Source organism: Schistocerca gregaria, chromosome 7 (assembly GCF_023897955.1).
Source record: "Schistocerca gregaria isolate iqSchGreg1 chromosome 7, iqSchGreg1.2, whole genome shotgun sequence".
NCBI lineage: Eukaryota > Metazoa > Arthropoda > Insecta > Orthoptera > Acrididae > Schistocerca > Schistocerca gregaria.
Genome location: NC_064926.1, coordinates 467,514,480 through 467,529,067, shown reverse-complemented (window position 1 = coordinate 467,529,067; position 14,588 = coordinate 467,514,480). Strand labels below are relative to the sequence as shown.

The 14,588-nt window shown below is 38.0% G+C and overlaps 1 protein-coding gene across 7 annotated transcripts in view; it reads right to left on the bottom strand.

Moving 5' to 3' along the window:
- Positions 1 to 5,097, bottom strand: part of LOC126281834 (NADH-cytochrome b5 reductase 2) — a 49,082-nt gene extending 43,985 nt beyond the window's left edge. The window contains exon 1 of one of the 7 annotated variants that reach the window (XM_049981084.1): positions 4,996 to 5,097. In XM_049981084.1, the coding sequence (XP_049837041.1) occupies positions 4,996 to 4,998 (3 nt within the window). In that variant the 5' untranslated portion in view covers positions 4,999 to 5,097. Of the gene's footprint in view, positions 1 to 4,301; positions 4,816 to 4,995 lie in introns of those variants that run through there. The other 6 variants (XM_049981082.1, XM_049981079.1, XM_049981080.1 and 3 more) reach the window with 6 other exon arrangements.
- Positions 5,098 to 14,588: the final 9,491 nt, after the last annotated feature.

The following is a 14,588-nucleotide window of genomic DNA, read 5'->3' as shown; positions in this document are numbered from 1 at the left end:
AATAGCCACACATTGGGATCTAACACTTCCCTTGACCTGTTATCCTTACATCTCCACATCCCTGGTCCAAGATGCCGGAACTTTAAGTAAGCCCCATTTCTTCACAACATACTGAACACTTCAAGACTTCATCCAAAAATCCGAATAGTTGAAGATTTTTTTTTTAGAGACAACGCACTGTCCCCCATCGTTGCCGACAACCGAAAACTGTTGATCCTGTCAGTCATAACCATACCTACCAAAGACATAGAAAAAGCAATTTACAAAAATTCACACACGACACCACACTCGCAAACTAAACCAAAAACATCACCTAACACACCACCAGAGAGCACAACCGATCACATCAAAACGACACCTACAAACACGCCACTCACACAAACTAAAATCCGCGCCGTCGTGACGTCACACACCACAACAGCGTTACGTCACGGGTCAAAGCCGACAGATGTTGGGCCCGGCCTCAAATAGCTGGACTACAGAAAGAAATGACTGAAGAATTTACTGTTTCAACTAAACTAGTGAAGAAGGCTAGGAAACTAAAGATGGAAGATGGGACTTGGGCAACATCTGAAGGGTCGACCGAAGCGTCCGATCCCACCCGTCGGCTTTGACCTGTGACGTAAGGCTGTTGTGGTGTGTGACGTAACAACGGCGCGGAATTTAGTGTGCGAGAGTGGCGTGTTTGTAGGTGTCGTTTTGATGTAATCGGTGGTGCTCTCTGGTAGTGTGTTAGGTGATGTTTTTAGTTTAGTTTGCGAGTGTGGCGTCGTCTGTGAATTTTGGTAAATTGCTTTTTTTACGTCTTTGGTAGGTATAGATATGACTGACAGGGTCAACAGTTCTCAGTTGTCGGCTATGTTGGGGGGCAGAGCATTGTCTCTAATAAAATTTCTTCAACTATTCGGATTTTTGGATGAAGTCGTGAAGTGTTCAGTATGCTGTGAAGAAATGAGGTTTACTTAAAGTTCCAGTGTCTCGGACCAGGGACGGCTGTATGTGGAGATATTGTAAGGATAACAACTCAAGGGAAGTGTTCGAGCCCAATGTGTGGCTGTGAATGTTGGTTTTGTGTATCAGATGTTTTTGAGCTATATAGGTCAAGGGAAGTGTCCAATCCCAGATGATATTGTATTGTGTTTAGTGGTATTTGGGGAGTTTTGAGATGTCTGGTTTTTTTTTTTTTTTTTTTTTTGTCGTTTTGTGTGGTTTTGTATGGGGGCGGGTGTCTAAATTTGTCTATATTTAGTTTGTCCCCACCCAAAAAACACCTATCTCCCGCACTTCTCCCGTTAGTAACGACTTTATATGCACCGTATTGGAATCATGGTTTATGGTCGTTTCCGCCATATTTGTGACATCATGGGTCAAAGCAGACGGGCGGGATCGGACGCTTCCATATTTCCCATCTGAAAACTGAAGAGGAAAAAGCTCAATGATGAAGTAAAACAAGAATAACTGAGGAAACGATTCACATACAGTAACGCCTGCTCCTTTGTAACCTGAAACAAAAGTAGATTGCTTATTGTAAACAATTTGGAAATCAAGTGAGCTTCTAAAAATTTTTTGCACTCAGTGAAAATGATTACTTCAGCTGATGTTGGTTTCAGCAACATTCATCCAAGATGACTACAAGGATTTGATGAAAAAAACTGTATGCAATTTGGAATCAAAAGATTGTATGCTGCAACATTGTGAGGAATTTCCAGGAAGAATGCAACTAGAGGCTTTTCTTGAAGACATTTTTAAAGACTACGACCCTGAAGAAACAATGAAATATAAGTAATGGATCCATACTGACAGATACATTTGGAGACATGTCAGAACCATTGAAGATTTCACAGAGGCACTGCTTTTTTAAATTAATGGTTTAAGAAGCCATCATTTTGTATAAAAATACCAAAGTTTATACCTTAAGCATCTAAACGGAAATCTTACAGAAATATATTAATTATATTGACGGATTTTGCCGAGAATTATTCATTTGTTGTTCTAGATGCTGTGCAAGAATTTCTTTGGAAGAATAGACTGGCCACATTACACCTATTTGTTCTCTATTTCGGTGGAATGTTAAATTATTAGCATCTGTATGATCAGAGACTGCCTTGACGTGATATCATTAATGTCCATGCCTTTCAAATAAAGTTAATAGCATATTTAAAGCCACATTTTGAAAATATTAAGAACATTCATTCTTTTAGTGATGGTCCTGCTGCTCAATATAAGAATTTCACAGATTTCATCCATTTATGTCTGCACGAAAAGGATTTTGGCATCACTGCTGAATGGAATATTTTTGGACGAAGCCATGGTAAATAACCTTGTGATGGCACTGGGGGAGCAGCAAAAAGATTAACAACTCGTGCATCTATAGAGGCCCTCCGATAACCAAATATTGACCCCATATAAACAAGTCAGCCTGGTCTAGAAACAAGGTTTTCCTGGGGACATACAATCACTGGAACAAGAGAAAATCATAAATTTAAGCCAATTAATTTTAAGCAGTTCAGAGTCAGCAGAATTTCCAATCATGCTATAGCATTCACAGTTAATGCCTTCAAAACAGATGGAGTTTTAGCAATCATAACTGTAAGTTTACTACAAGGAAATTATGCTGCATGTATGTATGTATGATAATTTCTGGTAGGTTGGAAACGTATGAAGTTTCACATGAACAACAAGATTTCCTAATCGACTTTATGCACCCACACGGTTCTGCTCGTTCGTTCCACTGGCCAACTGCTATAAACACCTGCTTAATTCCTGAGCAACATATTTTCATGACTACAGCATCAACATCATTATCAGAAGCCAATACAGTTATCCACAACTTGTGCTTGACAAAATTAAAAACTGTTTAACCAAAAGTGGAACAGACTGTTTAGTATACCTGTTTTGCAAATGAGTATGTTGGGTATTATGGCATGTGTTAAATTAATGTTTGAAACTGATTTATATACTTGAACAAAAAAAAAGTTAATTACCAGTAGTATCACAAGACTTAATGAGCAAAATATTTCAGTTTTCAATCTTCTCGAAGTGCTTTTGAAAGGTAATATTACGCCTCAAAATGCAGGATGCAGAAGTTAAATGGCATAGCTTTGAAAGCTTAAAGCATGCTCTTTTCAGACATGGCAAGATGATAAAAAAAAAATAATAATAATAATAAAAGGATTAAACAAGACACATTGAGATATTGCACCCCAAAAACGGCATAAAATTTGTGTGTAAGAAATTGTGGCCACAGATGCATATATTTTTGTCTAGCTGCCCAATGTTAATAAAATTTCATCAATATATAGACATCATAGGTTGGAACACCCCTCTGAAGTTCTGGTACGATTGGTGCATATGAAAAGTAGCAGTGGTTGGTGAAACCTTGTCTCTCAGAATTTCTTAGACACTTTAGAGACTACTATCTATATTTAGGTGTGGCTAAATCCCTATTTTTTGCCATGGTGTGATTCAGCCTAAAAAGTAGTCTATGTCTATAGAAGCATGTTGGCCAGAACTTTTCAAAAGGCCTAACAACTTGGCACAGCTGCACTTTCCTACATGATGCAAAGGTGACTATCCTCTCTTCAAAAGCCCACAAAAAGTCAACCTCCAAAGATACCAAATTGAAATTTGGTGAATAACCATCACACCAAATTTCATTAGATTTGGGGATGGCCAAGTGGGAGGCCTTGGTCCCCTTGATGTTGAACGACCCTTCTTGCTAAGGCAAGTCAGCCATCTGATTTAAATCTACTACTGGAAATGATCACTTGAAGGTATTGACTTAATGCAAATTGTGTTTACCCCCCTTTAGCTCAATGCTTCAAAACTTAAAAGTTTCCATTTCAACTGCAAACTATACATCCCTTTGGAAAATTATTACCAAAAATCAAAACGACTTTGTTAACTGTACAAAACTATTGCATTTCACCATTTTACGTGATTTCATTAAACATGTTTTAGGGCACACACAAGATTTTCCTCCCACACAACACAAACGTCAACACTTTTATAACGGTATTACAACGACCGAAAACGCCTCAACAATTAGACTCACGCAAATCTTACATTTTTATATATTTATTTGAACATGGGAGGAGTAACATCAAACACTAATCCATCTTTCTTAGGAAATTATTTATGGGCGGAAAAATGTCAGCAATACCGAAGGGTATAGTGTGAAACTATAGTTTGTGTTTTGCACCATTATCAGGACTCTAGCACAAACACCAAAGAAATTTTCATATCCTACTCAAACCACACAACGGTAAAATAGACCAGTAAGAAAACGTGGTCGAACAGACTTCTCTCTCTGTGTCGGTCATCACCACTTGATGCAGTCGTCGCCATAGGTTAAACAGTTTTAACGCCAGCACTTGCACTTTTCTCGTTAAATAAACATAACCGGGTATTTCTTACGGCAATTAACATATGGACTGCGGCACCACAAAATCCGTCTCAATGAAAATACAATAATATGGTAACATTTTTTTCCGATTAATACGACTACAACAGCGCAATGACAGATAAAGTGACGCCCCCTTGACAATAATACCCATGTGAAAACTTCTGCATACCAACAACTCATCTGGTACATCTGCCATTATTACTACTACTGTAGCTTATTATGCAACTTTAAACCTGGACAGTCACTACCTTACGGCAGACACTGTTTTTATCTCTTAAAAGTGAAACTCACTCCTTCTCTGAAGGTCACTTACACATACGTACTCTACCTTATCTAAGCTGTAATTTACTTTCAAGCGTCTTTTTTGGGGACTTGCGGAGATATGGAGGGGGGTGTGCTTTGCTTTCTTTGGCCAAAGGCTTACGAAGTCAGAGATAAACAGTAGATCTATGCAGAAGTTAAAGGATGCTAACTTCCCACACTGCACTGTAAAATATATGAAACTAGGGGATACACAATTATAACAACATATTTCACTAAAACTTGAAGCTCCACATTATTACTGAATTTTGTTTTTTGTGTATACATACCATTTTCCACCTACTTTTTTAGTTTCCTTCTTCAACAGTAGAGAACATTGTCGACATCTGTCCCACACTCAAGTCCCGTCCACACGCAACAATCTGTGTGCTCAAATGTCTGCGCACATCACATCTGCGCAGACAGATCGTTGCGTGTGGACAGAAGATCTGCACCAACCTGAGGTGTGTGTAAACCTGGAAGTTGGAGTTGGAGGTTTGAGCGAAACCTCTCAAATCTGTGGGTTCAAACCACATCTGCGCAGACAAGTTGAAACATGTGGACAGGAGATCGCAGCAAATCTGGCGCGAAACAGCTGTTTGCACAGTCTAGTGTTTGTATTTGTGCGCACACATTAAAATGGCTGATACTCCTCAGTGTTCTCGAGATTCGTAAGTGAATTCATTGAAATATATAGAAACCACCCATGTTTGTGGAATATTAAAAGTAAAGAAGATAGTGACCGAGACAAAAAGACAGCACCATATAATCCTCTAATTTAAAAACGGCGGGCAGTTGACGTCTCAGCAAACAGAGAAACAGTAATAAAAAATAAATTCGTTGCAAACTGTTTACCGAAAAGAGTTATCCAAAGTTCAGAAATCTAGAAGATCTGGTGTAGGAGTAGATCAAGTATAGCAGCCAACGTTATGGTATTTTGATCTGCTTGGCTTTCTTAGTGATCAAGAAACGCCAAGACCAAGCAGGAGTACAATTGAAGATGAAATTGGAGTGTCAATGTGCAAGGAAATGGAACAATATATTTCACATACGTTTATCAAATGTTATTCAAAAGAATATATTTGTGTGAAAACATAATAGAAAATTATCCGCTGTTATAAAAAGAACTCATCCTTCAAGACGACGGAAATAGCTTCACATGTATTGGGTATTATTTCATTCAACGCTTGTTTCGATATTGCAGTTGAAAATCCCAAATCCTTGTACCTCCTTCCTGTTGCTAGGAATCTTAATGTTACCGCCAGCCGTTCATGAGGAGAAATTGCCCTTCTCATACAAGTAATTTTTCTCATAATATGAGTGGTTACAAGATTTAAGAGATAATTATAAGTTTCGCCAGTCGTTAGGTTCGCCCTCAACACTCGCAGTAAATTTACGTGTGAAAACTACTTTCGCTTTAGCAGCCACTGTCTACACCATTTTGTCCGCTTTCTCTCTGTCCTGCGGTTGGCCTGAATGTTTTTTGCCACACAAGTTGCGAACACAGACTACTACAGAACTTCCTCCATTGCTGTATTTCACAATATCTGAATAAAATTTTTGACGTTTACGGGGAGCGTAGTCGCTTGCCACTGATATTTCTTTTCTACACCGACAGATGGCGGACGAGTAGTAGATTGGGATTTGTGTCGTGTGAACACACGACATTTGGAACGATCTTTTGCATGTACAGACGTCTGCGCAGACAGATCGTGGCGTGTGGACCGGGCTTAAACCACAGTTAATACACCCGTCTCTTAGGCGGGTATAAAATATCTCAATGAAGTGTTGTCAGATGTGCATTGTTACTTGGATCTGATATTACAGCTATGCTACATACGTGAATTGAACTTGCTACTGTGTGGACGTCATTGTTTCATTTCCACTGTAGTATTGTTTTACTAGCACACAAATGCCAGTCACATCGTCTCACAGGCGGAAATTACTGTATAGGTAAGATTTGTACTCCATCTGACAAACGGATATTACTCTAAGGGAGTAAGTATTTTTGTGTTATTGTCGTTACTTTTCAAATATCTCATTACTTGTAGATGGCTACAAGTGGAGGGATACCTTGTGTGTCACAAAAAAGCAAAAGAATGGTGCAGATGGCTTTAGAGCAGTTTGAACAAAGTGATGATGATCATCATTCAGATGATTCTTATGTTCCTGAGGAAGATCATGAGCAGATTCAGATCATGACAGTGATTCTGAAATAGATGTGAATTATACTCTCTGCACGTCCAAGAATGAACAATGTGGTGTTGACTCTTCATCAGAATAGGGGAAATGATGACACCGAAACTGACACAATTTATCATGGCAAGATGAACTGTTTCACTTGGAGTTCCAGAGTGCCTAATTGTGGTACTAACACATCAAATGTAATCAAAATTAGATTGGCATTGTGGTTAGGCCCTGCCAATCACTTAGATAACGAGACCCAAAAGAAATATTGCGTTTATTTTTTAACACTGAGATATTGGACAAGATAGTAGTACATTCCAATTCAAAACTGCAAGTGATAAGGAATATATTACACAATCCCTCGTCTTCTAGTTAGAAAGATACAGACAAAAATCAAATTGAGGCATTGATTGGTTTGATGGTTCTATTTTCCATTTTCAAGTCTAGACGTGAAAACGTGGAATCACTTTTCGCAAATGACTGCACAGGATGCCCCATATTTCGTGCAACCATATCTCTAAAACGATATGAAGTTTTATTGCTGGCTCTCAGATTTGACAATGCATCTACTCGCGAACGAAGGAAAAGAGATGATCCTGCAGCAGCTGTGTCAAATATTTTCAACATCTCTATTTCTAATTGTCAGAAGGTATACTCGATACGTGCTCAAGCATATATTGGTGAGAGCCTAATCACATTTAAAGGCAGATGCCGATTTAAAATATTTATACGCAAGAAACCTGTTAAATATGGCATTAAAAGTCAGGTGTCTCACAGATGCACATTCTTCATATCTGTATAATGTTTACATTTATATGGGGTAAGACAGTGATGGAGTAACACTATATGAGGAAGAGAAAAAGTTCCAAAAGCCTACATAGTCTATGATTCTTTATTCCAAAAGTATATACGGGACAAACATGAATATCACAGCAGACAATTGATTTTCCTCCATTGAATTGTTAAGGAGCTGCTGAAAAACAGGTTGTCATATGTTGGAACTCTAAATCCAACAAAAGAGAAGTTCCAAAAGAATTTATTCCCAACCCAAAGAAAGACGTGGGTTCCAGTATTTATGATTTACTAGCGATCCTACACTATTGTCTTTTGTCCCAAAAAACCTACGGCAGTTTTAAGGCTTTCTTCAACGCACTACACTGTGTATAATGATGAAAGTAGCAACAAACCAGAAATTATCGGTTTCTGTAATGCTACAAAATCTGGTGTAGACACTCTAGACATAATGTGCAGCAACTACTCTGCTAACCAGAGAGCAAAGAGATGGCCACTGGAAGTATTTTACCGTCTAATATCTGTGAGCTGCGCAAATACCTATGTCGTGTATCTTCATAAAGGTACGTTGTCAAAATCTAAGTTCATGAAGAGCATAAGAATGAACTTAATCAGATGTCATATGCAGAGAAAGCTACAGATTCAAACTTATTGGGTGACCTCAGGAAAATTATTTCGGGTGTTTTGGGTGAAAAGCAAAGAGATGGGAATCCAACAAAAAGAAAAATAAACGACAAGCTATAAAAGATAAAAGACTGTCATTATTGTCCCTACTCATTGAACATAACGACAGTATACAAGTGTGTGAAATGTGATATATCCAATTGCTTACAGTGCTCCACAAAATATATAAAATTTATGTAGAAAGTTTGTAATTTTTTCCATTTCTTTGCATGTATATCAAGATACTTGAGAAAACACATGTCAAGTTTATGAACTATTTCATTTGAGACAGTATTATTAAATTTTGTGAATTTTCCAAGGGAATAATATACTTTATAAAGTATTTCATGTAAAAACTACTAATCAGTTTTACAATTTTTTCTTATTGTATTGCAAAATGTGATTGAACGACAATAAAAACATTAATATTAATTTTTCATCAAGCTTTTAAATTGTTATTTATTTACCATATTCACTGCAGTGGAAATTATTTTGAATAATTTCGTCATCTTAGTCTTCCAGATGGATGTTGCCGTAATTGCCAATTTTTCACATGTTACCAACTAAGGGTTAAAGTTTTCACACGAGTCTCTTGGTGAGCATATGCTCAACAGGAAGCCGAGACACAAAGTTAGCTTCAATTAATCTGCTAACTGTATCCCAGATTTTTCTGTCATTACATACACAAACCACTTTCTTGCGTGTCATAGCATCAGACATCAAAGGGAACTCGGAAAATATTTTATTCAGAATCGATTCTGAAGTTAAAGCAATACCACCGCTGTTACTTTTATGTCAATTGTTTAGTGTTAAAATAAACATTGCACTGTGAACGCTGTTCACACATGGGACAAGTATTGCCACAGTCTGTGGTATTGCCTTCCATAAGCGACTAGAAATCGTTCTGACCATGTGCGACAACTTCAGATATTGAAGGACTTGGAAGCCACTTCACCCTGAGCTTCCCACATCATTTGTTTGTCACACTCTGTTTCAGGTACGGTCTAAAAGACTGTTATGTTTAAATAGTCATAAAAGCTGCATTCAGCAGTTTCAATGACAATATTCATTTTTGATGTAAAACGTTAAATTAATAACAAACAAAAGTACATTCAAATAAATTTCCAATTTTATTTTTACGAGAAAACGCTTTTAAACAATAAGCTGCAAAAAAAATGAAAACAATATTATGTGATAATGTTAATACTACGAAAACTCAAAGAATATGCACTGTAAATTTTGCTTTCTGCAATACTTTTATTGCTTACAATATATGCAATAAAATATTTAAAAAATTTTCCTTGTCGGAGGTTTTCTTTGCAATTGCTGCTAAGTTTTGTAGGGAAATCATGCTAGATTTGTTTCTTGGAGCTATGACAAACATAAGATGTCTTTCTCTTCTTTTTTGGGTCACAGGTAGTGCATATTTTGCGTTTTTCCGATCTTTCTACGATGATTTCTACACTCGGGTCTGCTACATGAAAGATGTGGTTAATGGATACACCAAATTGTTGGCTTTCTTTCTATCTGTGGTGTCATCAACGAGTTTGCAAGCTTCTTCACAAAATTAAAGCGACACATCTTTGTCAAAATTCTGAAGGAAAATGGATTCATCCCACTGAAGTCCAACATGCCTTTGGCCATCATTGGAAGAGGCTTCGATGATCAGCGATATTTGTTTCAACTAAATATATTCTTACACAACATATGGCTAAAGTTTCAGTCCCTACAATTCTGTCTTCATCACTTTGATCACTTGTTTCATTCAAAGATTTCACATGTGGGAAAAGAAATTCGTCTTTACTGTCGCACTGTTCCTTTTCTGAATTACTATCTAATCCAACGTCACTTCTGAAACTGTCCTGAAGCCACTTTAAAACACTACCCTCAAAGCCAGGTCTGTAACATGAACAGCAGCTGAAGACTTCGCTACTGAATCCTTAACGCAAACTCCCAGGTTGGTCTAGAGACAGCTACCCCGACAGAAGTGGTAATAATATAGGTTCACGTCACAATTACGTGGCTACTAACAAAATAAATCACAGTGGCTTCCTTGAAGGACAAGCAAATAACGCTACCCATATACGTTAACAACACAGTAACAATAAATGCTAGAGGTCTGTGAGATCGCACCTGGGTTGTTAAGGATAAAGTGTGTGTAGTGCACGAAATGATCAGTCATTCACCAGATATTTATTTATTTATTTATTTGTCCATCAGACTTTGTTGGTACATAGAATGTAAATAAAATTTTGGACATATTTTAATACATTATTGCTCTTATCATTTTAACATCATTAATCTCTTACGGATACACTACTTATTATTGGTACATTATTTGTATTTGTGTACTGGTTGCAATGTTACTGTGGCATTATTATTCATACTGGCACATTATTACTTAAAAATACTCTTTTGAAACTGCAGAAGCAGTGATCAGTTAGATACGACTTTACTGCAGCTTCGAACTCTGCTATGTTGTTTATTGATTGTATGTTATATGGCAGTTTCCTGAATATCTTTCCGCAAGGTGTAGAACTCCATTTTGGCAGAGCTTAGTTCTTGTGTGATGCACATGGAGATTCATTTTTTTATATTTACTGTGTGTTGTGAGTGTGCACATCTTCATTTTTGAGGGAGAGTCTGGGAGTTTCAGTCGCATACTGCTGTATAAATACTATGGTTTCTATTGGAATTTGCACAGCTGAATAAGTATTAAGGAGAAAAAAAGGACATTTTACTAATAACTATATTTGCAGATTCAAGAACAAAATAATTTACAGCGAACACAACAGAATAATTAGCGCACACAAAGAGTGTTAGGCAATGCCAAAGAGAAACCTCTTCAGCATTCCAGAATGAGATTTTCACTCTGCAGCGGAGTGTGCGCTGATATGAAACTTCCTGGCAGATTAAAACTGTGTGCCCGACCGAGACTCGAACTCGGGACGTTTGCCTTTCGTGGGCAAGTGCTCTACCATTTGAGCTACCGAAGCACGACTTACGTCCGGTACTCACAGCTTCACTTCTGCCAGTATTCTGGAAACATCCCCCAGGCTGTGGCTAAGCCATGTCTCCGCAATATCCTTTCTTTCAGGAGTGCTAGTTCTGCAAGTTTCGCAGAAGAGCTTCTGTAAAGTTTGGAAGGTAGGAGACGGATACTGGCAGAAGTGAAGCTGTGAGTACCGGACGTGAGTCGTGCTTCGGTAGCTCAGTTGGTAGAGCACTTGCTCGCGAAAGGCAAAGGTCCCGAGTTCGAGTCTCGGTCGGGCACACAGTTTTAATCTGCCAGGAAGTTTCATATCAGCGCACACTCCGCTGCAGAGTGAAAATCTCATTCTGGAATGCCAAAGAGGTCTATTGTACACAGTGCACTTTGCGCCGTCACACATGAAATATATTGTTCACACAATTCCAACACCCCTCCTTGAACTTATATTTTGTTTGTTGCTTCTACAAGATAAACCAAATAGCCCCACAATCTTCTCAAACTTCTACGTTTCCAAGGGTTTGGTCAGAAGGTCAGCTAACATGTGATCTGTGCGCAGATAGTCCATGGCAATGTTCTGTCGCTCTATGTGGTCCAGAATGAAATGGTGCCGTATATCAATATGCTTTGTCCTAGCACTACTAACATCATTTTTAGCTAGGTTTATGGCTCCCTTATTGTCACAGAAGATGGTTGTAGGTTCTAAAATTAAATTGGGTTCTATTTCACTTATTAATGTTCATAGCCATAATGTTTCCTATGTGGTGTAAGATAGTGCCATATGCTCGGCCTCTAAGGTGCTCAATGCAACAGTTTTTTGCTTTTGACGGGACCATGATGTGAGGCCCCCCATTAATTTAAAACAGCAGCCAGTGGTGGAGTATCTGTCTCCCAACTCACTCCCCCAGTCCGCATCGCTATATACCTCTAGTTTTGGGTTACCATCTCTAAGGTATTTTAACTCATACTTTGAGGTTCCTCTTAGGTATCGGAATATCCTCTTGACACCTTTCCAGTGCTTTTCCTTTGGGTCTCTGCAATATCTGCTCACTGCATTGGTGGCAAAAGCAAAGTCGGGTTGTGACGTTTGAGACAAATATAAAAGACTCCCTACTGCTTCTAAATAAGGAACATCCTTGTCACATTCCACATCAGTCTCATTTACACTTAACTTCACTCCTACTTCCATTGGAGTACTTATGGGTTTGCAATCACTCATGCCAAATTTCTTTAATATTTTTTCTGTGTATGATGATTGGCTTATGCTCAATTCTTGTCTTTCTTCATCCTTAGTAATCTGCATACCTAAATAACGTTTGACTTCTCCTAAATCATGCACCTTAAACTTGGTTTGCAGCTGTTTCTTGAAAATTCTCATTTGGTGTTCACTTTCAGTCAGGATAAAGAAATCGTCCACCCATATCGCCATTATTATTATTTCTTCTTTTCTCCTTTAATAGTAAATGCTGGGATCTGCCTTGGATTGCTTCATATTCATATTTATTAGAGTTTCATGTAGACACCGATTCCAGCAACGTCCACTTTGTTTAAGTCCATAAATACTTTTTCTCAAACGCCAAATCTTTCTACTTTCTGATCTGGTTTTTATGGCTTCCCTTGGTCTAATGACATATATCTCCTTCTCCAATTTCCCATTTAAATATTCCGTTTTAACATCCATATGATGAATTATTAAATTTCGTTTTACTGCCAAGGCTAAAAGATATCTCGTGTGATGCATACTTGACTACAGGTGAAAAAACTTCTTCGTAATCTACCCCTTGTTTTTGTGAATATCCTTTTACCACAAGACTTGCTTTTTATTTTGGTGATGAGCTTTCAGGGTTCTTCAAATTGAATACCCATCTTGCCTGCAGTGGTTTCTTATCTCCTGGCATATCTACCCATTCAAAAGTTTCGTTCTGATATAAAGATTATAATTCCCTCTTCATCGCTTCTTTCCATTCTTGAGAGTTTGGGCCACTCATTGCTTCTTCTGCTGTTCTTGGCCCATCATATACATCTCAAAATCCGGATATTCCTTTGGTTTTGGTACACGAGAAGAACGCCTTACATTGTTTTCTTCATTTTTTCATGCTCTAACTCATTGTCATCATAAATTGTATCCACTTGTCCTTGGTTGTCGTCTTCCTCTTCTTCACTTTCTATTTCCTCACACAAGGTTTCACATTCTGAACTAGGTGCAGTTGACTTAGTGGTTTTGCTCTCTTTAGAGTCCTTTCTATTTTCAAAGAATATTACATCTCTACTTGTGACAATCTTTTTAGTCAATGGATCCATTAATAGGTAGCCCTTTCAATTTTCACAATAGCCTACAAAAATATACTTTTTAGCTTTCCGATCCCATTGTCCTCATAGCTGTTTTGGACTATGTGCCATTGCATCACACCAAAAAACCCTTATATTGCTTAGATCAGGTTTCTTTCCTATCCATATCTCGTAAGGGGTTCTATTCTTTAATGCTTTTGTAGGTGATCTATAGTTCAAATATACAGCTGTAGACACTGCCTCTGCCCAAAACTCCTTGGATAATTCAGCGTCAGTCATCATGCTCCTTGCTTTCTCAACAATGGTCCTATTAGCCCTCTCAGCAACCCCATTTTGAGATGGGCTGTACCTTATGGTAGTTTGATGCCTCATTCCATTTTCTGCCAGAAGTTTCTTCAATTTCTGGTTAATATATTCTCTCCCATTATCAGACCTGATGATCTAGATCTTCTTTCCCCTCCACCTTTCAACCATATTGCAATAATCCTCAAAGATATCACTCACTTTAGAACTAAGAAAATAAACATGAGTATATCGTGAGCAATCATCAATAAACGTAAGAAAATAATTACTCCCACCTATGGATTCACACTCCATCGGGCCACATACATCTGTGTGGATTAACTGTAAGACTTCTGTGGATTTACTCTTACTAGTCTTGAAGGGTAACCTTGCTTGTTTTCCCTTTATACATGTCTCGCAAGGATCCTTGGACACACTAAAATTCTGTATTCCCTTTACCATATCCTTTATTATACACATACTCTTTCTATTTAGATGTCCAAGCCTCCGGTGACTTACAAAACCTTCTGCTGAATATACTGAATCACTAACATTTTTATGTTTCTGTCAATGGTGTCCAACTTAAAAATACCCCTTTCGTTACTTGCTGTAGCTATAACTTCACCACTTTCACTGGTTACTCTTGCACCCTGCATGTCACAAATGACTGTATTTCCTTTC